Here is a 27,547-nt window from a genome sequence, read left to right on the forward strand (position 1 = left end):
ACTTCTTAGTATTGTGGGTGTCCTCTCGGTTTGTCATATTGTGACAGTGGTATTCTCACTGAATGTTCAACTGGATATCTGAGGTTGCGCCAATTGAGAACTGTTAGGATGAGTCATGGTTGTGATTTTCTGACTCCTGTATATAGGGTTCTGTGGTCCTATCCAGTGTTACTTGAAGACTATCCAAATTTACTAAGTCTTCATAGACATCCTTACCATTGTCTCAACAGTGCCTGTATTGCATGTTCAAAAATACCAATTGAGTATCGCTTACAAATCCAAATGGGTCATCCCCTGTGCAAAGTTCGCAATGATATTTTAAATAATTTAAATAATTACCATGTTTGTAATCACGGTTCTTCAGGTAATGATCAATGTACATGAATATAATAATTTAAAAACGTAATCACAATAAATACTAAAATCACGGTAAAATACCTATAAATGTACACACCTCGTCATTAAAACCATCAAGTGTGTTAAATTATATTAAAACATTGGCTAAAATCTCTGCACATAAAACGTCTCCCATAGGATAAATAAGATAATAAATAATTCACAATAAATAGTTAACACCTTCAAATATTCAACTGTTCATCATTCTTTTTACAGGCAAGTATATAAGTCTTCTGTTACATTCAGCCCTGTTGGATGTTTGGAATTTAATTCCAGAATGTATCTAGTTTCAAGTTTGCGCAAGCGTTGTTCTCTGTCTCCCCCTCTTCTACTGGGTCAGACTCAATCAATCACAAAATATTTCAGATCCTGACTTTTAGGCCCGTGGCTACTCTTAAAGTGGCGTGCAACCGGATAGGTGTTGTCCATATTGTTAATCGCCCTTATGTGCTGGAAAATTCGTTTATGCACCTGTAGTTTGGTACTTCCTACATAATGTAGGTTGCATGGGCAGATTAAAACATACACCGCATATTCTGTTTTGCATGTTAAGAGTTTGGTTATCTTGACTCTTCTGGAACTGAATGGTGTCGTATAATTTAACCTATTTTCCCCTTGTTGGCACGCATTGCATGTTTTACACTTAAAAAAACCTTATGTGTCTGTAGCCAACTTGTTGTGTCTATGGTCTCAGGGTTTGTTTTGACTAATTCATTCCGCATTGAAGGCCCCTTGCTGTACGTGATGGAGGGTTTCATATGTAATTTTCCACCTATGACAGGATCACTCAACACCATGGGCCAGTTCTGTGTAATTATAGATCTGATATGCCTGTGTTGCTGACTGTATTGAATGATGAACCTGAATTGTTCTGCCACTTGGGGTGCTGCCACCCTGTTTGTATGCTGGAGCAGCCCAGTTCCTGACCCTAATTGCTTTGATGTCAACAACTGGTATCTAACAAAGAGCATGGATTTTAAGATGGCACTGTCAATTATCTTTCTTGAGTACCCCCTCTTGAGGAACCTGATTCTGCTAGTAGCCTGCGCCTCTCTAAGATCCTTTTCACTGCTGTGGATCTGCCTCAGATGTAGCATCTCCCCGTAGGGGATGCTATTTATTAAGTGTCTGTCATGGGAACTACTCACATGTAGAGTTGAGTTCCCCGCGGTTTCCTTGCGAATAATTTAGACTCAATTTTTTAGTTTTCCACATAAATCATTGTGTCTAGAAAGCTTACTTCTGTTGCGCTTATGCTTGCGGTGAATTGCAAATTTAAATCGTTTTCATTCAACGCCATCTCAAAGTCACTGGCCCCTGTCTGTCACCCTCCCAAACCACAAACAGGTCGTCGATGAATCGTAACCAAATGTTGACATTGTTTGTCATTGCCTGTCTGTGTTGGGTTTTGAGGACCAGCTCCTCCCACCAGCCCATATGCAAACATGCATAGCTGGGGAAAAAGCTGGTCCCCATGGCCACACCTCTGATCTGTTTATATAGTAGATTGTTAAACATTAATATAATGTTTGATAAGTGAAACTCAACCATTTCAATCAACATTTCCCTTTGTGTGGTTGTCATTTCTTTGTTTCGCTCCAGATAATATCTTAGAGCCCTTAAGCCATCATGATGTTGAATACTCGTATACAATGCACAATCATCAAGTGCTATGAACAGGTAATCAGGTTTCCAAATGAAGTCCTTGCGTTTACTTAAAAAGTCACCTGTATCACATACATATGAGGGCAAAGATCTTACTGCATCCTGGAGAAAAAAGTCAACGTAATGTGATGTGTGTTCAAGTACGCTATTTCTGGCCGATAATATTGGCCTTCCTGGAGGTGTCTTTGGATCCTTGTGGAACTTCGGGATGAAGTAGATTGTAGGGATCACCGGATGTTCATTGGTCCAAAATTTGAATTCCTGAGATGTAATTGTCGCTGGTGTTGAGAGTGCTCTAACAGGAGCTGCTTTCCACTCAAACAGCCCATGGCACTGATGGCCCAAAGACCGCCGTATTATGAGATGACCACAGGGCTGCTTTCCACCAAAACTTGAGAACTACCCAGAGTTCTCTGCTTCTTTTTTTGCATTTTTTTGTATATATGTATATATATATATATATATATATATATATACACGAACACAATTTCTCCCGATGTGAAGAAATGCACAGGCTGCTTTCTGATGCTTTAAAGTGAATTCATTGGAGGCACGAAATCAGCAGCTCCCTACCGACGCGTTTCGCCACCAAGGCTTGGTCACGGTAAATGTGATCAATGCTCAGTGCTATTTACATATCCAAACAATATACATAGAAAGAGGACTCCTCTTGGTCACTCCCGACCTGTTTATGGCCACCATCTTGGAGTGGTACATGATTATGAACACATAATGCCACAATATACATGTTTAAACATATTCAAACAACTTAAATCTTGCCCCTGTGGGCTCATACTATGCTTATATCCATGAATTGACCTTATTCATGTATTGTGTTAGTCTCGCCCAAGTGGGCCGCCATTTTGGAAAGGTACATAATACTAAACGTTCGTAATGCCACAATGTACAAGTTGCAACATTTTTAAACAAATTAAATCTTGCCCCAATAGGCTGATACATGTATCCATAAATTAAACTTATTTGTGTAATATCTTGGTCTTGCCCAAGTGGGCTGAAGAATTGTGACAGTACTTATTCAAAAAGTTTTTGGGATTGTTTGATTCCTCCGGCTGTTTGGAGTCCTGTATTCCTATGTGAAAAGTAAATATGTGTTTTAAAACCAAATATGTCAAAATTATTTACAAATAAAAACAATAGATCGAGATATAAGACTAGTTACATTTACATTTATCATAGATGGACTGCAAGTTCTTCACTACAATTCATCCCAATGGGATGTAGTGTCTCGAAATCAATAATAAATTTGGATTCCAAGATTCTCAACTGGTGCAGTCTATCACCACCTCTTACATTCTCCTTTACTGCATCAAGTACCACATATTTCAATAAGTTGTCATTTATGTTGTGGTGTGTCTTGAAATGCCGAGCAACAGGATATTGTTCATTGTTATTTCTAATAGCTTGTTTGTGCTCCAATATCCTGATCTTGGCCCTATGTTTGGTGTTTCTAATGTAGAACTTCCCACAGGGGCAGATAAGGCAATACACACAATATTCAGCGTTGCAGTCAAAACGACCCATGATGGTAAATAATCTGGAACTGTTAGGTACTTGAACTTTCTTGCAGTTGGAACTACCCTTGCAGGCCTTACATTTCATACAGCACTCAAAACCAGCAACACTCCTATTTTGTGCTACTTGTTTGGATGAGACCATGTTTTTACTTAGGTCATCTTTCAAGGATTTCCCTTTGCGAAAAGTAATCTGTGGGTGTTCCTTCACATGTTTACTTAAAAAAGTATCTGTGGTTAGAATTGGCCAATTTTTGGTCAATATTTTTCTCACCTTGTATGCCTGACCTGAATATGTAGTGATAAACCTCACTGTCTCTTCTTCCTCATTTATTGATTTTTGTTTGGGGACTAGCAGATCTGTTCTTACTACCTGGTCTACTCTTTCATCAGCTTGTCTAATAGTTTTTTCAGAATATCCTCTTTGTTTGAAACGGTCTATCATCACATATTTTTCTGTTTCAAAGTCTATGCTGCTGCTGTTATTCCTTTTAGCTCTTAGTAATTCCCCATAGGGGATGCTTTGAATAAGGCTGTAGGGATGAGCACTGGTAGCAAATAGAAGGCTGTTTCCCGCAGTTTCTTTTCTGTGGAGGCTAGTGATTAGCTTGTTATTTTTGACCTCCACTTGTGTGTCAAGAAAGGTGACCTTCTCCCTACTGATCTCGGATGTTAATTTGGTATTTATTTCATTGTTGTTAAGATTTATAATGTATCTTCTGGCACTTATTTCATCTCCCTTCCAGATGCAGAAGATATCGTCTATGAAACGGGTCCAAAGTATCACCCTTTCACCCTGGTCACCTTGGTTACTGGACACCTGCTCCTCCCACCAGCCCATGAATAAATTCGCGTAGCTGGGGGCAAAGCAGGTGCCCATCGCCGTCCCTTGTGTCTGCCTGTACAGTTGGTCATTGAAATAAAAAAAGTTATTAGTTAAGCAGTAGTGTATCATATCAACCAACATTTCGCTATGTGTTAAAGTGTTGATTGATCTAGCTCTCAGGAAGTGCCTTATTGCTAAAATGCCAGTTTCATGCTTGATAGATGTATATAAACTGGTCACATCCATGGTGATCAGAAGGTAGTCAGGTTCCCAAGCTAGATTATGAATCTAATTCAAGAAATGCATAGTGTCTCTAAGATATGCAGGTAAAGACATTACAAAGGGTCGTAGATAGTGGTCTATATATTTAGACGTTGTTTCCAATTGTGATCCCATGGAGGACACAATGGGTCTACCTGGTGGAACTAGTGGGTCTTTGTGTAGTTTTGGTAAAAGGTATAGGACCGGTGTTTTTGGGTATTTACAACTTAGTGCCAAATATTCACCTCTCTCCAAAATGCCACTTTCATACCAATGCAAAAGCATTTTATCATATGTCTCATGCGAAATTTGTAATTCTTCAACAGTCGCTTTGCAATAACATTGTGTGTCTCCTAGCTGTTTCAGACCTTCAGTTAAATATTCAGTCTTACCCCACACCACAACATTCCCCCCCTTATCCAATTGACGGATTACAATAGAATCATCATTTCTGAGGGAATCAAGTGCCTTACATTGTTCTCTAGATAAGTTCTGTTTTGCCAAGCCTTCAGTACAGTACCGTATTTTTTTCAAATCTCTAGTGACACTCCGTTCAAAAACATCAATGGCATCACTATGGATCACCGGTACAAATGTTGATTTTGGTTTAAGACCACTTTTACATGGTATATCTATTATCAGTTCTCCATTATCAGAATTAGAAACATGGTCACATACTGTGTCTGGTCCTGATGCACTTTGTATGGTTTCCAAATTAGGTACAGTTAAGCTTTCTACAGGGTCTGCTTCAACATCTCTTGATAAATTGGGTGCATGGAATTGGAACCATTTTTTTAGTTTTAATTTGCGAATAAAACAAAATGTATCTATGCGCGTTTGTACATAGTCCATCCTGCGCATAGGGCAAAACGACAGACCTAAAGCCAATAAGTCAATTTCAACGTTATTCAACTCACGTTTGGAGAGGTTGACTACAGTCATCTTGTCCCTTTTCTTGCTCTTGTCTGCATAGGTGCGGGTGTGCTGGAATCTCCTTTTTTTTCTTCTCTTTGCTTTTTGGTTCCTCTGAATCCTCCGGTTTTGCCTCGAAAGTTTCGTCCTCGGCCCCTGTGAAAATCCCGGTTCTCTTGTCCACCTTGTTTGGCTTTATTCAGCATTTGGAATTGTGTCAAAAAATGTATCTTGCCTCTGCCCACTCCACGCATAGGTGTCCCTGTTGCGCTCCCTGTAGCATCAGAGAGGTTTCCATCTGAAGCGTCACTTTCTTCAGGGGCAGTACTGTCCCCTTCCACTGTAATGTTGGCTTTGGTATTGTCAGTTGAATTGGTGCTAGCTTTTTGGAATAGATAGTCATATTTCTTGTGAAATGTTAGGGTTCTGCCTGTTTGATAATCTTTAAAATCCCTTATAAATTTGCGTTGTTTCCTCGCTGTTATTTCATCTTCAAGTTTTTTGAGGCGCCCGTCTAGTTTAGTCATGAAATCTTGAATTTCCTCCTGAGTGGTTAATTTAGCTAGATCAGATAGTACTGCATCAATTAGTTCTAGTAGTTTTGCTCTATCCTTTATAGCATATTTAATCAGGATTCTCATCATTGTCGCTGAGCAGTCCTTAGAGTTACCTGCCCATTCCTCTAGCATCTCCGGGTCAGGATTTTCAAATGTTGGAATGGTGTAAATTCTTAACCCTCTCGGTGCTCGTTGAACATCTAAATATTTCTGTAGTGATTCCGCTTCCCACCACTTGGCCACCTCTTTGCGATGCAATTTCTCTAGTTTATCAAACAACTGTTGTATTTTAACTTCGTTAGTTAATAGTACATGTTCCCCCTGCTGTTGCCCTTCAACATTAGTTCCAGTTATGGGGTCAGTAAAAAATAGCCGGTCCGATATCTCTTTCCTCTTTGCTTCAAAGCGAGCTGCCATCCTTCGTGCCTGCCTCTAATTATAGCGCTGCTCCCAGCGCGTATAGCATTCAAATGTAGATAAAAGCGTTTAAGATCCCGCTTCCAATCTACTCCGTTACCGTAAACGGGGCAAGTTCACAGCGTATCCGAACTCCTTTGTCAAAGCACTTTCCGCGTTTCTCACCGCGGAATTGCCGAGATGGAGTTAGCCGTCTCGCTGGTACGTTTGTAGTTCAACGTTGTCCAACTCTGAACTTGCTCTACGAACTTGCTCTCCGCCGCCTCATGTAAGTCTCTTAGCCGTTTACTGCTCCTGAGGTTCTTGACGCGGAGTCCGTTTACAGGAAACAAGGAACATTTAGTATCATAAACAAACAACCATTCCCGGCTGTTCCTCGTCTCTTGCCACGGCGAGCCTGTGTGGGTGCCGGACACCCTTAATTTACACGAACACAATTTCTCCCGATGTGAAGAAATGCACAGGCTGCTTTCTGATGCTTTAAAGTGAATTTATTGGAGGCACGAAATCAGCAGCTCCCTACCGACGCGTTTCGCCACTAAGGCTTGGTCACGGTAAATGTGATCAATGCTCAGTGCTATTTACATATCCAGACAATATACATAGAAAGAGGACTCCTCTTGGTCACTCCCGACCTGTTTATGGCCACCATCTTGGAGTGGTACATGATAATGAACACATAATGCCACAATATACATGTTTAAACATATTCAAACAACTTAAATCTTGCCCCTGTGGGCTCATACTATGCTTATATCCATGAATTGACCTTATTCATGTATTGTGTTAGTCTCGCCCAAGTGGGCCGCCATTTTGGAAAGGTACATAATACTAAACGTTCGTAATGCCACAATGTACAAGTTCCAAAATTTTTAAACAAATTAAATCTTGCCCCAATAGGCTGATACATGTATCCATAAATTTAACTTATTTGTGTAATATCTTGGTCTTACACAAATAAGTTTAATTTATGGATACATGTATCAGCCTATTGGGGCAAGATTTAATTTGTTTAAAAATGTTGGAACTTGTACATTGTGGCATTACGAACGTTTAGTATTATGTATCTTTCCAAAATGGCGGCCCACTTGGGCGAGACTAACACAATACATGAATAAGGTCAATTCATGGATATAAGCATAGTATGAGCCCACAGGGGCAAGATTTAAGTTGTTTGAATATGTTTAAACGTGTATATTGTGGCATTATGTGTTCATTATCATGTACCACTCCAAGATGGTGGCCATAAACAGGTCGGGAGTGACCAAGAGGAGTCCTCTTTCTATGTATATTGTTTGGATATGTAAATAGCACTGAGCATTGATCACATTTACCGTGACCAAGCCTTTGTGGCGAAACGCGTCGGTAGGGAGCTGCTGATTTCGTGCCTCCAATAAATTCACTTTAAAGCATCAGAAAGCAGCCTGTGCATTTCTTCACATCGGGAGAAATTGTGTTCGTGTAAATTAAGGGTGTCCGGCACCCACACAGGCTCGCCGTGGCAAGAGACGAGGAACAGCCGGGAATGGTTGTTTGTTTATGATACTAAATGTTCCTTGTTTCCTGTAAACGGACTCCGCGTCAAGAACCTCAGGAGCAGTAAACGGCTAAGAGACTTACATGAGGCGGCGGAGAGCAAGTTCGTAGAGCAAGTTCAGAGTTGGACAACGTTGAACTACAAATGTACCAGCGAGACGGCTAACTCCATCTCGGCAATTCCGCGGTGAGAAACGCGGAAAGTGCTTTGACAAAGGAGTTCGGATACGCTGTGAACTTGCCCCGTTTACGGTAACGGAGTAGATTGGAAGCGGGATCTTAAAAACTTTTATCTACATTTGAATGCTATACACGCTGGGAGCAGCGCTATAATTAGAGGCAGGCACGAAGGATGGTAGCTCGCTTTGAAGCAAAGAGGAAAGAGATATCGGACCAGCTATTTTTTACTGACCCCATAACTGGAACTAATGTTGAAGGGCAACAGCAGGGGGAACATGTACTATTAACTAACGAAGTTAAAATACAACAGTTGTTTGATAAACTAGAGAAATTGCATCGCAAAGAGGTGGCCAAGTGGTGGGAAGCGGAATCACTACAGAAATATTTAGATGTTCAACGAGCACCGAGAGGGTTAAGAATTTACACCATTCCAACATTTGAAAATCCTGACCCGGAGATGCTAGAGGAATGGGCAGGTAACTCTAAGGACTGCTCAGCGACAATGATGAGAATCCTGATTAAATATGCTATAAAGGATAGAGCAAAACTACTAGAACTAATTGATGCAGTACTATCTGATCTAGCTAAATTAACCACTCAGGAGAAAATTCAAGATTTCATGACTAAACTAGAAGGGCGCCTCAAAAAACTTGAAGATGAAATAACAGCGAGGAAACAACGCAAATTTATAAGGGATTTTAAAGATTATCAAACAGGCAGAACCCTAACATTTCACAAGAAATACGACTATCTATTCCAAAAAGCTAGCACCAATTCAACTGACAGTACCAAAGCCAACATTACAGTGGAAGGGGACAGTACTGCCCCTGAAGAAAGTGACGCTTCAGATGGAAACCTCTCTGATGCTACAGGGAGCACAACAGGGACACCTATGCGTGGAGTGGGCAGAGGCAAGATACATTTTTTGACACAATTCCAAATGCTGAATAAAGCCAAACAAGGTGGACAAGAGGACCAGGATTTTCACAGGGGCCGAGGACGAAACTTTTGAGGCAAAACCGGAGGATTCAGAGGAACCAAAAAGCAAGGAGAAGAAAAAAAAGGAGATTCAAGCACACCCGCACCTATGCAGACAAGAGCAAGAAAAGGGACAAGATGACTGTAGTCAACCTCTCCAAACGTGAGTTGAATAACTTTGAAATTGACTTATTGGCTTTAGGTCTGTCGTTTTGCCCTATGCGCAGGATGGACTATGTACAAACGCGCATAGATACATTTTGTTTTATTCGCAAATTAAAACTAAAAAAATGGTTCCAATTCCATGCACCCAATTTATCAAGAGATGTTGAAGCAGACCCTGTAGAAAGCTTAACTGTACCTAATTTGGAAACCATACAAAGTGCATCAGGACCAGACACGTATGTGATCATGTTTCTAATTCTGATAATGGAGAACTGATAATAGATATACCATGTAAAAGTGGTCTTAAACCAAAATCAACATTTGTACCGGTGATCCATAGTGCTGCCATTGATGTTTTTGAACGGAGTGTCACTAGAGATTTGAAAAAACATACGGTACTGTACTGAAGGCTTGGCAAAACAGAACTTATCTAGAGAACAATGTAAGGCACTTGATTCCCTCAGAAATGACGATTCTATTGTAATCCGTCAATCGGATAAGGGGGGGAATGTTGTGGTGTGGGGTAAGACTGAATATTTAACTGAAGGTCTGAAACAGCTAGGAGACACACAATGTTATTGCAAAGCGACTGTTGAAGAATTACAAATTTCGCATGAGACATATGATGAAATGCTTTTGCATTGGTATGAAAGTGGCATTTTGGAGAGAGGTGAATATTTGGCACTAAGTTGTAAATACCCAAAAACACCGGTCCTATACCTTTTACCAAAACTACACAAAGACCCACTAGTTCCACCAGGTAGACCCATTGTGTCCTCCATGGGATCACAATTGGAAACAACGTCTAAATATATAGACCACTATCTGCGACCCTTTGTAATGTCTTTACCTGCATATCTTAGAGACACTATGCATTTCTTGAATTTGATTCATGATCTAGCTTGGGAACCTGACTACCTTCTGATCACCATGGATGTGACCAGTTTATATACATCTATCAAGCATGAAACTGGCATTTTAGCAATAAGGCACTTCCTGAGAGCTAGATCAATCAACACTTTAACACATAGCGAAATGTTGGTTGATATGATACACTACTGCTTAACTAATAACTTTTTTTATTTCAATGACCAACTGTACAGGCAGACACAAGGGACGGCGATGGGCACCTGCTTTGCCCCCAGCTACGCGAATTTATTCATGGGCTGGTGGAAGGAGCAGGTGTCCAGTAACCAAGGTGACCAGGGTGAAAGGGTGATACTTTGGACCCGTTTCATAGACGATATCTTCTGCATCTGGAAGGGAGATGAAATAAGTGCCAGAAGATACATTACAAATCTTAACAACAATGAAATAAATATCAAATTAACATCCGAGATCAGTAGGGAGAAGGTCATCTTTCTTGACACACAAGTGGAGGTCAAAAATAACAAGCTAATCACTAGCCTCCACAGAAAAGAAACTGCGGGAAACAGCCTTCTATTTGCTACCAGTGCTCATCCCTACAGCCTTATTCAAAGCATCCCCTATGGGGAATTACTAAGAGCTAAAAGGAATAACTGCAGCAGCATAGACATTGAAACAGAAAAATATGTGATGATAGACCATTTCAAAGAAAGAGGATATTCTGAAAAAACTATTAGACAACCTGTTGAAAGAGTAGACCAGGTAGTAAGAACAGATCTGCTAGTCCCCAAACAAAAATCAATAAATGAGGAAGAAGAGACAGTGAGGTTTATCACTACATATTCAGGTCAGGCATACAAGGTGAGAAAAATATTGACCAAAAATTGGCCAATTCTAACCACAGATACTTTTTTAAGTAAACATGTGAAGGAACACCCACAGATTACTTTTCGCAAAGGGAAATCCTTGAAAGATGACCTAAGTAAAAACATGGTCTCATCCAAACAAGTAGCACAGAATAGGAGTTTTGCTGGTTTTGAGTGCTGTATGAAATGTAAGGCCTGCAAGGGTAGTTCCAACTGCAAGAAAGTTCAAGTACCTAACAGTTCCAGATTATTTACCATCATGGGTCATTTTGACTGCAACACTGAATATTGTGTGTATTGCCTTATCTGCCCCTGTGGGAAGTTCTACATTGGAAGCACCAAACATAGGGCCAAGATCAGGATATTGGAGCACAAACGAGCTATTAGAAATAACAACGAACAATATCCTGTTGCTCGGCATTTCAAGACACACCACAACCAAAATGACAACTTATTGAAATATGTGGTACTTGATGCAGTCAAAGAGAATGTAAGAGGGGGTGATAGACTGCACCAGTTGAGAATCTTGGAATCCAAATTTATTATTGATTTCGAGACACTACATCCCATTGGGATGAATTGTAGTGAAGAACTTGCAGTCCATCTATGATAAATGTAAATGTAACTAGTCTGATATCTCGATCTATTGTTTTTATTTGTAAATAATGTTGACATATTTGGTTTTAAAACACATATTTCCTTTTCACATAGGAATACAGGACTCCAAACAGCCGGAGGAATCAAACAATCCCAAAAACTTTTTGAATAAGTACTGTCACAATTCTTCAGCCCACTTGGGCAAGACCAAGATATTACACAAATAAGTTTAATTTATGGATACATGTATCAGCCTATTGGGGCAAGATTTAATTTGTTTAAAAATGTTGGAACTTGTACATTGTGGCATTACGAACGTTTAGTATTATGTACCTTTCCAAAATGGCGGCCCACTTGGGCGAGACTAACACAATACATGAATAAGGTCAATTCATGGATATAAGCATAGTATGAGCCCACAGGGGCAAGATTTAAGTTGTTTGAATATGTTTAAACATGTATATTGTGGCATTATGTGTTCATTATCATGTACCACTCCAAGATGGTGGCCATAAACAGGTCGGGAGTGACCAAGAGGAGTCCTCTTTCTATGTATATTGTTTGGATATGTAAATAGCACTGAGCATTGATCACATTTACCGTGACCAAGCCTTAGTGGCGAAACGCGTCGGTAGGGAGCTGCTGATTTCGTGCCTCCAATAAATTCACTTTAAAGCATCAGAAAGCAGCCTGTGCATTTCTTCACATCGGGAGAAATTGTGTTCGTGTAAATTAAGGGTGTCCGGCACCCACACAGGCTCGCCGTGGCAAGAGACGAGGAACAGCCGGGAATGGTTGTTTGTTTATTTAATATATATATATATATATATATATATATATATATATATATTCCAACAGGTTTCCCAACTCAGGACGGCACTCTACAACCAGGTAAGTTTCAAACCTTTTATTCTCAGAGGCATGCATCTTTCCATCACCTCGTATCGTCCCTGGCCTTACGCGTTTCGAAGTGTTTCAGCTTCTCATCAGAGGCCGTGTCAGCAGACAATTCACGACATAACCACCATTCCCCTGCATGTTTTTTTTCCTTTACATGGCTTCCGGTGTGCCCACATTTGCTGAAATAGTTCAACACTGCATGCTGGGAACTTCAGTTCTTTTCGTAAAATTACACCCTCCATTGGGTTTTGTCTGTTGCATGAAATTAAGGACACATTTCAGAACCCTCCAGTGGACTCGAAGATGGAATTATGCATGCCTAAATTATTACACCTGCTTGTGCCTTTACAGGAGTGAAGACTTCACTCCTGCGGGACCGTTGTTGTTCTTTTGGCAGTGCGTCGTCCCACGCGGCTTAGGAGTGCCGCTTCAAATATTCCAACAGGTATCCCAACTCAGGACCGCACTCCACAAAAAGGTAAGTTTCAAACCTTTTATTCTTACAGGCATGCATCTTTCCATCCCCTCGTACCGTCACTGGCCTTACGCGTTTCGAAGCGTTTCAGCTTCTCATCAGAGGCCGTGTCAGCAGTCAGTTCACGACATAACCACCATTCCCCTGCATGTTTTTTTTCCCTTTACATGGCTTCCGGTGTATCCACATTTGCTGAAATAGTTCAACACTGCATGCTGGGAACTGCAGTTCTTTTCATCAAAGTACACCCTCCATTGGTTTTTGTCTGTTGCACGAAATTAAGGACACATTTCAAAGCCTCCAGTGGGCTCGAAGATGGAATTATGCATGCCTAAATTATTACGCCTGTATATATATATATATATTTATATATATACTTGAAGATGAAGGATCACAAGAAAACAACAGCCAGCCAGGGCAAAAATCTGGATCTCAAAGGATACAATGAGTCACAAAGAAATAAAATATCCAAGAAAGAAGTGACTCAAACAGATAGATTCACCAAAGAACAAAAATATATTTCCACTACAACGTTTCAGCTTCCGCCTTCCTCAGGTAGTTTCAAGATGGTAAGCTCAGTGGCAGTCGCCAGTAGGTAGTTATAGTTAGGACCTAGTTACCATAGGAAAATTGCAACATTCTATTCCCAATAACTTTGGCACAGAATCTTCGCAAAATTTTCAAAACTTGTGGCCCGCTCCGGCCCGCTCCTATCTTTAAAGTTTCGGGGTGATTTGGCAAGAGCGGGGGCTGAGAAAAAAGGGGGGTCCCAAAACGTCTTTTCCCCATGCAATTTCCCATAGGAACCTTTAGCCGCAGCTACAGCCCGAACTGCTGAACGGAATTAACACCAAATTTGGCAAAAAGGTAGCCCTTGATTCAGAAAGAATTCTCTTTGTTAAATGGTGTAAATCCATTCAGTATTTGCTGAGAACATAAAAATAAAAAAATATCGATATCTAGAGGCGCGCAGGATCCGCGCACCCTCCCGATCTCGAGCTTTATGCTAATTGGCTGTCAATACTCCAAACCAGAAAGTGTTGGCAGCCATCTTGTTCCTCGGTAAAACCGACGCACAAGAAAAGAGAAAACCAAATGCGCAAAACACGAAAAGGGGGCAGGGTAGAAACACCCTGACCCCCTAGGCCTGCTCAGGGGGTACCACAAGGACCCCCAGGGCCAAAAAAAGATTTTTTTTAAAAATGGGCACAATCCTCAGAGGATCGGGCCGGAAAAAAACAAAAATTAAGCATGGGCTCCCGCACTTTGTTATTAATTAGCCCACTGGTGGGCCAAGTCCCAGAGGCATCTCCAAAAATATTTGCGGGGGCCTAGGGGGACCCCCGCAGCCCTGGGGACAACCACCCCCACAGGGCTTTCTAGAAATATTTGCTGGGGGTACACAGCCCCCCCCGCAGCCCCGGGGACCGCCTCCCCGGGGCTTCTTTTTAAAATGCATGGGGGGGCCTCAAAGGCCCCCCAAGCCCCTGGGCTTTCTGTAAATATTGAGCAGTGGCACACGGCCAACCGCTGCCCTGGGGACCGCCACCCCGGGGCATCTTATTTGATAAATAAATACCTGTGTGGGGGGTGCTAGCCACCTCTCCGGGGCTCTAATATGTAAATAGGGGGGTCCGTCAAGGACCCCCGAGGACCACCCCCCCAGGGCATTGCAATTGAAGGGAGCGGGGGCTGCGTGGCCCGACTCCTGGAGCCTGTAATGGCCCTGGGGACCGCCACCCCCCAGGGCCGGCTCCTGCAGTGTCCCGGGGTGCCCACCCCCGGGACACTGCAGTGTGCTTTGGCTGGGCGGGAGCCTCGCCTACTCTCTCTTCCAAAAACCAAAGCCGATTGCTTTTCCACATGGGGAGCTGCATCTTAGTAGCTCCCCATGTGGAAAAGCAATGCCGGCTCCCGCAGGAGGTAGTGGGCATGCGGCACCGTGGGGGGATTGGGGACATGAATTCTATTTCATAACACTGTCTCAGGATCATACATCAGGTATCTAATTGTGTTCTTTAAGCTATTGCTCTCTATTGATTCTAAAATTACTTTGGAGCCAGAATAGAGCAGTTCTGAACTATATAAATATGTAGGGGAGATCTTTCCCTTATAAGCTATGATTGGGGTGACTGATTGCCCTTCAAATTCTTTATCAGATTTGATTAAACCACACACTTTGAGGGAACACCTGATTTGTAAAGAATCTAAGTGTTCAAACTATAGGTGCAGTTTGGTCAAGGTTTAGGTCCATTGTAAACTCACAGTTAACAAATATTAAGGAATTTGAGGCCTACTACTAGGGCTCCCAGGGAAGTGAACCAGGAGGCGATCTCGGCCTGCTTATGAACCATTGAAACCACTCTGATGGATCCATTGCATAGACAGAAGCTAAACGCCCCTTTAACGCAAGAGGAGATCAAACTGGCCTATCAAGCAAATATACGGTCCTGATTACGATGGTGGTAGGACTGCCACGTCAGGCCATGGATGACGGTCCCACCACCATCTGAACCTGCGGGGAGATGGCAGGATGGCAGGATGGTGGAGAGACCGACCGCCATGCATCCGACTGAGCCCATCAGAGCGTTTGAAGGACTTCAATCCTTACAATTGTTGCGGTGCCTGCTCAAGCACTGCTGTAAAGATTTCAATGTCTCTTTCTGCTGGCCATTTCATGGTGGTTAATCCGCCAAGAAAAGGCAGGCGGAAAGTGGCTTTGGGGGCTCCTAGCAGGCCCCCCTTTCCTATTGGGTCTCCAGTTTGGGGTCTAAGGGCCACCTATGGTGCCCCTCTACACATCCCAGCAATGTGTGTCTGGTACCACATGGTGCCTGCCGCACGGTGCAGGGATGTTCACAAACATACCTCCTAGCAGAGAGGCTTGTACTGCAGTCATTTCTCGGGCAGCAGCACAAGCCTCAGTGCTAAGAGTGATGTTTTTCACTGCCTCCAGGGCAGTCAGGTCATAATTTCCCTGGTGGGACTTTCCCGATAGGATGACGGTCCGACGCTTGTCTGACCACCATCATAATCAGCCCCTCTGTAAGGTCCTAGCAAATAGGTTAATCCTTCTCATGTAGAATGTTGTACTCCCGGACCAGAATGGATTAATTCCGGGCAGAAATACGTTTCGCAATCTCCAATACCCTTTTTTTGTCATGGACTGGTCATGCAGAACAGACGCAGACTGCCGGGTGGCATCATTAGACATTAAGAAGGCGTTCGACACACTGGGGTGGACCTACCTGCAGCCTGTGTTGTTTAAATTGAGGATGGGCCTAAGTTTCGTAGATGGATAGGGGTCCTATAGGAATCCCCTGTGGCCTGGGTGTGTACAATCGAGATCATACACGGCAGTTTTGATATTGAGCAAGACACCTGGCAGAGGTGCCCTTCATCCCCCCAGTTGCCCACCCTAGCCATTGGGCCACTGACTTGCTTGCTGTGTGCATGAGCACATCAGTGGGGTGTGTGGGTAAGGAGTCACTCTCATGTGGTGTACATCTATGCCGATGAAACATTGATATATTTAAAGGCGGTTACGTCTGTTCTGCCAGACATTATGGAAGTTTTAGATGACTTTGGGCGCATTTCAGGGCTCTATATCAGCTGATGAAAGTCGTGTCTGTTCCTTCTATTGCTGGTGCCCGAACTCATGCATCAGGCGGAGAGGATTGATTCCTTGCATTGGCAATATGATATCATTAAGTACTTAGGGGTCGAGATATACCAAACAGAGCATGACCTGGAAGAGGGAAATTTGGGTAAAGCACTTAAATTGACTCACCAGACATTGCCCTTTTGGACACAGTTACTCTTGTATCCCAGGGGTATAGTGTTAATAGCGAATATGTTGCTGTATCCCTGGATCCTATATTTCTTCACAACGCTGCCGGTGATACTAAAGCAACCGTTCTTTATTATGGACTTGTAGTGCCTTTTCGCCTCCTTGATCTGGGAAAACAGGAGACATAGGGTAGTGATTGCTACTTTGTATGCGGCTTTGGAAGAATGGGGCTTTGAGGCCCCTAAATATGAGCTTTAGTACACTGTGGCCCAGCTTTAATGGACATTGCAGTGGGTATGGAATGTCTCGAATCCTGAACAGGAGATGCTCAGCTTTGATTTTAAGGGTAAGCCGCTGTTGGAGTGGGTTCTAAAATATTTTGAGTTGACAGGGCGGAAAAGGGTTTAATATGGTGGCGGTGTCTGTTAGACACCGCCATCCATATTATGATGGGTGCGGAAAGATGCCTTTCCGTGGCGGCATTGCCGCCACGGAAAGGCATGCGGGAATGGACTGCCGGGGGCTAGTGCGGCCCCCAGGTACTCTGGGGGTTGGGAGTGCACATGGGGGGTACCTATGGTACCCCCCAGCAGTTCCATGCACAACATGTTGTGCATGGAAGTGCACAACATGCCATCCTGGCATTGTGGCGGGCGGTGCTGAATGCACCGCCCGCCACAATGACAGGAATGCAGGATGCACCCGCCACTGTGGCGGACACATCCTAATTGCCCCCACAGTACCCCCGCCCTTATGGCAGGGGTCCCATTTCCCAATAGGATGGCGGGCGGACAAAGTCCGGCCGTCATCCTAATGACCCCCTTAGTGTTTAGACAGGGCAGAATACACAAAAAAGGAGGGGGACTTGCGCTGATTTATTGTAATACCTACAAGGCTTCCTTTGAATCCATTTCTTCCCAGGACTGCACAGCTATCCTTTCTAACTTAAAAATAGCTAATCATTTCTCTTTCAAAGCGAAACCACGTAACCGCCCGCGAGGTGCCAAAAATGCCTTTCTTACCAGTTTCAGCTCCTTATTGGAATCTTGCGCTTTTGAAAATAACTTCCACATCTTAGGCGAATTTAATGTTCATTTGGAGGCGGTTTCAGATAATAACACCGCCTCACTGTTAGATATCATGAGTGCTACAGGTTTAACTTCAACAGTCAAAGATCCTGTGCATTTGGCTGGTCATACTTTAGATGGAATATTTACCAACAGTACGTCAATTAATATAAAGGAGATCCTACCCTTTACCTGGACTGACCACTATGCTATTACTTTTGAGCTTAAGGCCTCCCTTCCTGATCTTCCTAACTCTCAAAATAGATCTAACTTGCGCTATCAAAACTGGAAGCAGGTTGATAATAACATGTTCAGTCACCATCTGTCGCTTTCTCAAGATAACTTGCCAGACAATGTAGAACTTGCTTCCTCTCAGTTTAATTAATGGCTAACCACAGAAGCTGATAGATTAGAACCTTATAAAAAATCTTAGAATAATAGAAAAGTCCCTTCTGCTCCTTGGTTCGCAGAAGCTCCAAGGATTCAAAAACAAAATTGTAGGAGACAGAATGATGCTGGAGAGCCCATTACTATGAGTAGGAATTTTCCCTCTATAAAATGTTGCTATTTAAATACAAAGATCTTATTTTTAAAGATACGTGCACGGCTGTTCTAAATTAATTGAGGATGCTAAAAACTCTACCAAGGAACTTTTTCAGGTGGTGACTAAACTCTCCACCCTTTCAGACAAAGCTGCAAAGGAGAATTCCTAAGCTTTCTGCAGTACTATAGCTTTGAATTTTCAAAAAAAGGTTGAGCAGATCTACTCCACTTTTGAAATCACTCCTAGGCCTGTGGTACGAGAACCTAATGAACTGCTAATTCCCAGCTCCCCATCATTTACTGTATTTGCTTCAGTTTCTAGCGATCATATCACAGCTCTTATCAAGCTGGCAAAATCGGGATCTACTCCTGACCCGTCCCCCCATGGTATTCAAACAGGTCTCTGAAGCCCTGGGAACCAGTCTGTCCACCATTTTTAACTCTATGTTCAAGGAAGGAGTTTCAAGGAGTTTCTCTTTCCATTTGGAAAAGGGCCTCAATACCGCCTCTTCTAAAGAAACCAATCTTGACCCAGCTGAACCTAACAACTATATACCTACCTCATGTCTTCCACTTCTGGCTAAGCTGGTGGAAAAAGTCATGAATACTCAGCTAGCTAATTACATACATGAAAACAATCTCTTGAAGGAGACCCAGTTTAGCTTCAGGCGGGGCCATAGCACAGAAAAGGACTTAATCAAAGCCACAGACGAAATTAGGGCCATACTAGATGAAGGGGGCGCAGCGGCTCTCATCCTGCTCTATCTGTCGGCAGCGTTGGAAACAAATCATCCTCAAGCTGCTACTTAATTGTTTGACTGCTCTCTTGGTATCAAGGATGTATCTCAGTCTGCAACTTTAGGCATTTATGAATTCCCTTCCTTTTCTCTTCCCTGTGGAGTCCCGCAGGGCTCATCAAATAGTCCCACTTTTTTCAATATTTATGTTTCAGAACTGGCAGCTTTGATCAGGTTCTTTTGACTGGCACTGACATCGTATGCGGACGATACAAATATTGTTTTGTCTGTTTACAAAAGCAGTATGTCTCTTGTTAGTTGATTTCGGGACTGCATGATGGCCATCAGTTCCAGGATGAGTTCACACTGCCTTAAATTGAACTCAGGTAGGACTGAGATAATTATGTTTGGCAATCACTTCCCTAACTGGTTGTCTGCCTGGTGGCCGGATGAATTAGGTTCAGTACCTACTCCAAGGCAAAAGATCTTGGAGTGATCATCGATGATAAACTTAACTTCGAGGCTAAAGTCAACGCCGTCACTTCCTCCAGTTTCTATTTACTCTAAGTGATAAAAAAAATCTTGCCCTTTATTCCTGAGAAATAGTAGAAAGATCATAATCACCTCCCCAGTTCTTTCAGAGATGGATTATTGTAATGGTCTGTATCTTAATGTGCCCAAAAAAGCAGTTACAATAGCTGCAGATGATCCAGGATGCTGCTGCAAGGATGCTTTTAGATATCCCTAAGTTTCATTCGGTAGTGAAAGACATCCAAAATCTTCATTGGCTTCCAGTCAGAAGGCTTATCAAATTTAAAGTTTTATGCATCACATATAAAGAACTGCACGGCAGCCCTCAGTTTCTGAGGCAGTCAATGAAATGGTATTCCCCCAATAGATGCCTCCGCTCGGAAGGAGCAAAATTGAAGCTCCTTCCTAGGATTCAGAAAGCCAATTGGGGAGGTAAAAGTTTCACAGCAGGATCCACGAAACTCTGGAACAGCCTCCCAAACTCTATTAGAAGTTTTATTTGAGTTTTATATAGTGCTGACTAGACCCGGAGGTATCAGAGCGCTTTACATAAGGTTCCACAAAGTTACAAAATTACAAAAGTTACAAGTTACTAGAAAACATTTCACGAACGTAGAAGACAAGATAAGTGGAGCTTAGAAGGGAAAGGGTATAGGGTAAAGGGGTAGGTGGGAAATAGGACGGAGAGACGAAGGAGGTAGCTCCAACGGTCATCGGTCAAATAGGTAGGTCTCAACAGGAAAACGTTTAGAGAACATAGTGGACAAGATAGATGGAGCATAGGGGTGAAAATAGGGTAGGGTAAAGGGGTAGGAGGGAGAATGCGACGGAGAGACGAAGGAAAGTCTGCCCAAAGTCCGGCTCGTTAGGCAACGGCCGAGGGGGAAGTCCACAGCCCATCCCCTCTTTAGCTATCAGGTAGCTCTACCAGGCATTGGTCAAAAAGCTAGGTCTCCACGGTCAGAGGTAAGTTTGTAGATTCAGTATCCTGATGGGTAGGCCGGATGGGGATGGATAGGGAGTATCCATTCCGCAGCCCCTGGTCACTCCTTTTTGTTCTGTTTTTTCCTTTTTTTTGTGCCTGGCTTTTCCCCAATTAGGGTATGATTCATTTACTCAGGGATGCTAGCTCCAACACACCGTTTAGTAATGGTGCACATTATAAATCAGGATAACATATATACACTTATGACGGAAAGGGAGTGAGGATGGGGGGAGGTGAGTGATAAGAGCTGGTTTTTGTTGTGCTATTTGGATGTTGGCAGTGATCGTGTGATCCCTCCACAAATGGACGGGTAGCCACATGGATACATTACACTGTCGTTTTTTCATCCTGCTTTACCTGAAGATTGATGTAGCGTGGGTATGGGTCACTGTCGCCGGCAACGCTATTGATACTGTCATTGTATGTTATAAGGCTACACTGTTCTCTTAAAAAATAATAACACATTTTTTTTAATTGAGAGAAGGCTAGGCTGGTCGATCTGCACTTTTGCCCAGTTACTATTGTGGCGTAATTAAAGAAAACCGGCCAGGTGAAATATTCCAGTTCTTTAGCCTTTGCCAAAGAGTCCCTCAGTCAATTATGTCAAAGCAGTTCGGAAGTCAACACAAACACATACATAATCTTTTGTTCTTGCCTGCCATTCTGTGTTGACTTTGATTGTTACTACTGAGGGATTGTCGGGCCTTCTGCTTAGTTAAACTTCATAATCTGGATTCATTTCTTTACAGAAGATGGGGAAAATAATTTTATTTGGAACTGTATTTCAGTGAGTGGATAGACTGCCTTCTGGTTCTGAGATTATGTAAGCATCTTCACAACTCTTCTTCCAGATTTTACAAACTAAAATTTTTGTGTTTGTGTTGGACATACCATTCACTACATTCCAGAATTTCTAACGGTCTTGTCATGCAAACGTTTCGTTCATGATCTCCCAATGTCTGTGGTGATCATTTTTGTTCTCCAGTAAATCTCTTATTTACTTTCATATAATTGTTTATTCTACAATCATTCTTTAAACTAGGATAACACTTAACTAACTTTTTTAATTAGCTTGGTTTATTTGTGTGGCATTGGCAAGAATTATCAAACCATTCTGTAACATTCTTTTGCAGTACCATACCACTATTTCTGTTAATAGTTTTTTTCCCAATAGATTTTATTGTATTTCTTGCCTTTGAACAGCCCTAGGGGCTACATACACAAAGACTTAATCTTGCATGTGGTGACATTGCATTACTTATTAATGATAACAACAAAACGATAACAATGCAACCTTCTGCGGTATTACTTGTCTGTGTCTCACTAAGTTTGTCCCAGATGATGCCTGTGACTCCCGGATGGCATCTCATAACTTACTTTGCTGAACTCGACGATATGTACGCACTTCCAGATCCATGACATTGGCAATTGACATTGAACGTTCTAGTGTAAGGCCTTCGTAGTCAGCTCACCGATTCCAAATCTTCGTATGTTTCTGGGGGCAGCCATATGCTTGAATGATAGACACCTCTAACCTCATACAGTGATCCATCCACTTCCTCCACACACTCACCATGGGTAGTGTATCGGATCTCCATAATCTTGCTATATCTCTTTTAGCAAGTATGAGGCCTAGAAATAGAAGCTGCCGCTTATATCTATTACCTCCACTCTCATCGGTAATGTGAGGCAGAATCAACCTGGGAGACCCAGGAAGTTCCCACCCCAAGACTTCAACTTGGCATGCAGTCACCCCCTTCCAGAAACATTCTAAAGCTGCACATGCCCATACAGTGTATATGAAAGAGCCCTCCACATTTCGGCAGTGCATACACACAGGGGAGTCTTTCATCCCAGCCCTTCAAAGCTTATATCATGTGTAATAACTTGTGCAAATATCTGAATTGAATCAGCCTTAGGCATGATGAGATGGTTGCCCCTCGGGGGATTCTAGGGCCTTTGCCCAATAATTGTTAGCAAGGGAGCATATGTGTGTCGGCCACGTTGTCTTTAGGGTCTCAAGAGTGGTGTTGCTGTGTGTGGTGAGAGATTAGTATATTTTCGATATCTTGTGGTCAACTAAGTCATCCATTAAAAGCTTGCCCTCCAATGGGTTAAAATCTGGGAGAGTCTTAATAATGTTTATGTATGGAGTTAGGGTGTGCCGGATTTGGAGGGACCTATAAAACTGGTAATAGGTCATTGATTATTTCTCTTAGCTCTTGTAATGATTTGAGCGTGATGCCATGCATTACATCTCTAACAGTGGGAATGTACGTCAGTACAACGCGATCAAAATGATCGCGGTACTTTACGACGCAGCCATTACAACGCAAGTCGTTACTACGACTTGCGTTGGAAGCTGCTGGATTGTGAATTAATTTAATTTTGTATTCCAACTCCAGCCCACGTAACAGTAGGGATGGTGTTCGAATAGAAAATCAAACTATTCCTTTACCAAGAGTCCCCTCCAGTGCAAGTCATAGAAACGACTTGCGTTGTAATAGCAGCGTGGTAAAGGACACGCGGTGTAAACACCGCGTCGTAAAGGATGTTTACCAAACAGTGGAGATCCCTATCTGGTCTCAACCATGAAACCCTTGAATATTTTCCAAGTGGGGTAGGAGTCGGTTTTGCCACAGCGGCGTCTCATGCATGATACAGCCCCACCAACCCATGTGATGGAGAGAATGCTGCCATGTAAGTATTACTACTCTAGTGTCGGGTGGCAGGGCCTGGAAATCTGACTTACTGAATACGTATGAATACAGAGTGGGGTCTTCGAGTAGCCATCGCTCTACAGAATAGGCCAGGTCTTCGCTGGGCCCATACCACCTGTCGTTAAGCACCTGCAAATGTGAGGCTACATGATAGGATTGGACATACGCGGCCACGATACCACCACAGTATGTGAAATGAAAACGTGCGTAATGCCATAACTGTCCCAGTATAGCATTGATCTAGCGGAACCAGTATAGATGGACTGGATAATGCTGGTTCTGTATATGATAAAGGAATCTTGGGATGGAGACTATCTTGAATATGGCAGACCTCCCGTAAAAGGATAGTGGCAATCCCGTCTTGGTTCTTATATCTGTACGTACCTTTTCAGTCGCAATGCCCAGGTTCCGTCCCACGATATCCTTTTATTGTCTGACAGGAAGACCCCTAGATATTGCATGCCCTCTAAGGACTGCGGTAGGTCCATAGCCCATACTCTATTCCCGAGCACCCACTGTAATGGCCTAATAGTTTATTTATGAATGTTCATTTGAAGGCCAGACGTTTCTCCGAAGAAGTGCATTATCAGAATGATTCTGGAGCAGGACTTATGTGGGTCTGTAAAAAAGAACAGCATATACAAAACGAACTCCCTAATGAAAATTTATTTGGTAGGTCCCAATTTGTTACTCCCTACGATTGCTTGCAAAGACAGGGATGGTGGCCTGCAGGGACAGCAGACCACCATGCCTGTCTTTGCATTTCAAAACGTAAACCCTTTTTTTTTTTTTTTTTTTAAGCATCCCAATTTGGGGCTCTTTTTTTTGTAATTCAGTTTTGAAAAACGTCAGTGAGAATTGGCAGTGCCATTCTTGGGCGCAGCCTGCCCCTCCCTCTTGCTGGCACCCTAATCCCTCATATCCGCGAAGCTGCCAGCTCTAGACAAAAAGTGGTGTGGCGCAAATGGGACTCCCTTCTCCTTTGTGAATGAGCTACAACCCCAACTTGGTAGTCAATTGCTTATTAATGGTTTACAATCGGATTTACTTTTGCAAATCAGGCACCAATTAGATACTTGGAAGGAACGCCCAAAAACGCATCCCTTCCCAAATACCAAATTGCTATCCGTTTCTAAACCCATTTTGCGCATGTTATTCATTTCTAACCCCATATTAGGAGTTGCTGACACTTTACTGACTCCAAAAATTAGTTTACTACATCTGAAATAAATTGTGTATCGGTCATAAACCTCTTGAATTAGCGAACAGGATTATTTGCAACTGATTGAAAAATTGTGTTAATCTGGCCCTGAAATATTTCAATTCCGTAGCATGCCATGCTCATAAAACCCCCCTTGGAATTTCCAAAAAATTCACATTGACTTAGCCACACTGCTTAGTGAGCGTGACCCCCTTCTCCTGTTATTAACAAACAGCACCAGTAAGGATAAAGGGGAAGGATTCCTGTTTCACAGCAGCCAATGGACAGAAAGCTACGTCATCACACTCCCAAATAAAGCAGGGTCAAGGAAGGGTCACAGAAGAAGAATTCAAATGTGTACACACAGAAAGCAATTGAAGGAAGTACACTCAAACGCCTCACAGGCAAAGGATGTATAGAATGTTATTTGAATGGACATATAACGACATGCAATTGGCCATAACTTATATTTTGATAATATCATACAGTTTCCGTGGTCTTTAGATCACTCGTGCCCCACCTACGCTGAATCTCCAGAACCCTGCTGTCAGCTATTTGTCAACAGCTATGATTGGTCTATTGAAGAAGATGTTACTGCAGAACCTGTTTTTATTTTAATCACACATTTCTTCAGTTTGTTTGTTACCTTTCATGAGAATATGTGTATGTGTCTACTGTCACTCCAAACTTCCATTTATCGGAAACTGACAGGTCAAGCATTAAAGTTATTTAGGGGTTCAGTGGATCCTGATATTTATCCATTGTTAAGTGTAGGTCAGCTTTATACACACATAGGTCAGCTTTAAGTACTCGTATGCTGTTACATTTTTTTGGTGTCATCTCTACAAAAAGCTCGTCAGTACATTAATTAGGCTCTTTTGTGCAGTTTTTGTTGATGGCTCATGAGTTGTAAAGTACCTCGATGTCTTGTTTCTATGATGTAATTTTCTGTGCATGTCTTTTCATTAAATAACAATTATTTTTGAGGGAAGATAAGGAGTGCTTGTCAAGTTATACTGTGTTCCAGCTTGATATATTGATGTCCTTCTGCCAGCCTGTAGTAAAATATACCTCGTCGTAAAAAACGCGATTAACATGAGTTCATTCTATTGCAGGAGCCATGCAAACCATTACGTCACTGATGCGAAGAGTCGCTCGATTAAAAATGGAAGCATGCTTGACAATAAATACACTGATGACATCATGGCTCAGCGCAAAGTTTACTGCAAACCTACGGTGTATTCTCGTGGATCATGTAACGAGCAGAAGAAAAGCGATTCTCTCATTTCTGGACGAAAGGTTAATAACAAATACAAAGTTGGAAAGAAAGGAAATTGAAACAACAGCCAGAACAGAAACGGTGCTAAAATTCATGGAACTATTTTTCATGTAATTTCAAACCTTTATGGGAATATTCTAATAATGTCTGGGGCATACTTGTCAAAAGAAATTCACGGGTTTGCATAAAAAAGCATTCCTTATGACAACTTAATTTACATTTCTGTTTTCAGAGACACAATATTGAAGTCGTCACTGGTTAAAAATGACGAACTTGAAATTTGATAAACTTTTTAGATTGGTTTGTGCATATTATTTTACAATGTACTTCAATTGATTTTTCGAGGCTTATTCATTCTCTCTTACACAAGTGTAGTAGCTACTGATATAAAGTGCAAATATTGCTGCCTGTATAACCATGAATACATCAGATAACCAGAATCAAATAGACATCTCAAAAGAGTGTGAACTGTAGTTCACGTGGAAGTAAAAGTTAATGTAAGCTTAGCTACACTGAAGATAGTGGGCGTGATATGCTGCTTACAAAAATGTGTGATTGCATTGTGTAGTTCACAAATGTGATTCTTGGTATCAACGCCTCTGCTTTGGGCTCTCCTGAGCACCTTACTTGCAGACGTCCTCCTACAGTAAGTTTGCGTTGTTGTTTTGTTAACGCCCTTTAGTGTCATTTATTAATTGAATTCAGAAGCAGATTACCTCGAAGTTTAACTTAACTGGATTTTTTTTATTACACTATATTGATTCTACTTACTAACAGAGCGTGTCACAATCTATTTTCAGAAAACGAAATAAATGGCAATGGTTTCTGTTTCTATGCTGAGGTGCAAAACGTTGTTAAATGTGTTTTCATTCACACCCCTCCAGACACTCATATATACAACAAAAAAATGGTGATGTGCAGCAGGGCAAAAAAATATTTTAAAATAAAAAATCACCTGCATTGTTAGGCAAAAGAGACGCTGTGAAAGAAGATGAAATACGCGTTTAAGAACAGGTTACTACATATTTGCTAAATACGTTTTCAGTGCAAAAAACAAACCCACAGAAGATGCACATTTACAAGTGTGTACATAAACGTTTATTTGCTGTTGGTTGCCCACTCTTAAAAAACATGTATATGGAAGATTTGCACTGTGGAAATCCTTGTTAAGTCATTTCAGGAGAGATAGTATTTCGATTTGCCAAACTTAAGTTTGTATACACTTGTAATGTTATGAATGTATGCCTTATTGCTAACTTGTGGGAAAGCTTACAGTGGTCCTGAGTTGGTTATGGAGACAAGCCAGTGATAGCACCAATATGCCTGACTGGTGTGCAGGGAACCCGTGTGTCTGATGCCACAAATCTGGTCTTTTTATTATGAAAGGTTATGACAAAGGTAGTTCGGCTACTTTATATATTGTGAAATACATTTCCTAAAGCCAGTAGGCCTCTAACAGTAGCTTGTTACAGGCTGTAGACAAGAATTTGGGTACATGTAATTTCACAGATTACCATGATAGGCAAGAATTTTTGTTTTGGTCACCACTCTGACAAAATCTGGT

The 27,547-nt window shown here is 42.1% G+C and overlaps 1 protein-coding gene across 2 annotated transcripts in view; it reads left to right on the forward strand.

Annotated features, from left to right (window-relative positions):
- Window positions 1-26,832, forward strand: part of ZNF365 (zinc finger protein 365) — a 293,917-nt gene extending 267,085 nt beyond the window's left edge. For both annotated transcript variants that reach the window (XM_078640965.1, XM_078640964.1), the window contains exon 5: window positions 25,820-26,832. In XM_078640965.1, the coding sequence (XP_078497091.1) occupies window positions 25,820-26,042 (223 nt within the window). In that variant the 3' untranslated portion in view covers window positions 26,043-26,832. The remainder of the gene's footprint in view (window positions 1-25,819) is intronic.
- Window positions 26,833-27,547: the final 715 nt, after the last annotated feature.

The sequence above is a fragment of the Lissotriton helveticus genome, chromosome 5_1 (genome assembly GCF_964261635.1).
Source record: "Lissotriton helveticus chromosome 5_1, aLisHel1.1, whole genome shotgun sequence".
Lineage (NCBI taxonomy): Eukaryota > Metazoa > Chordata > Amphibia > Caudata > Salamandridae > Lissotriton > Lissotriton helveticus.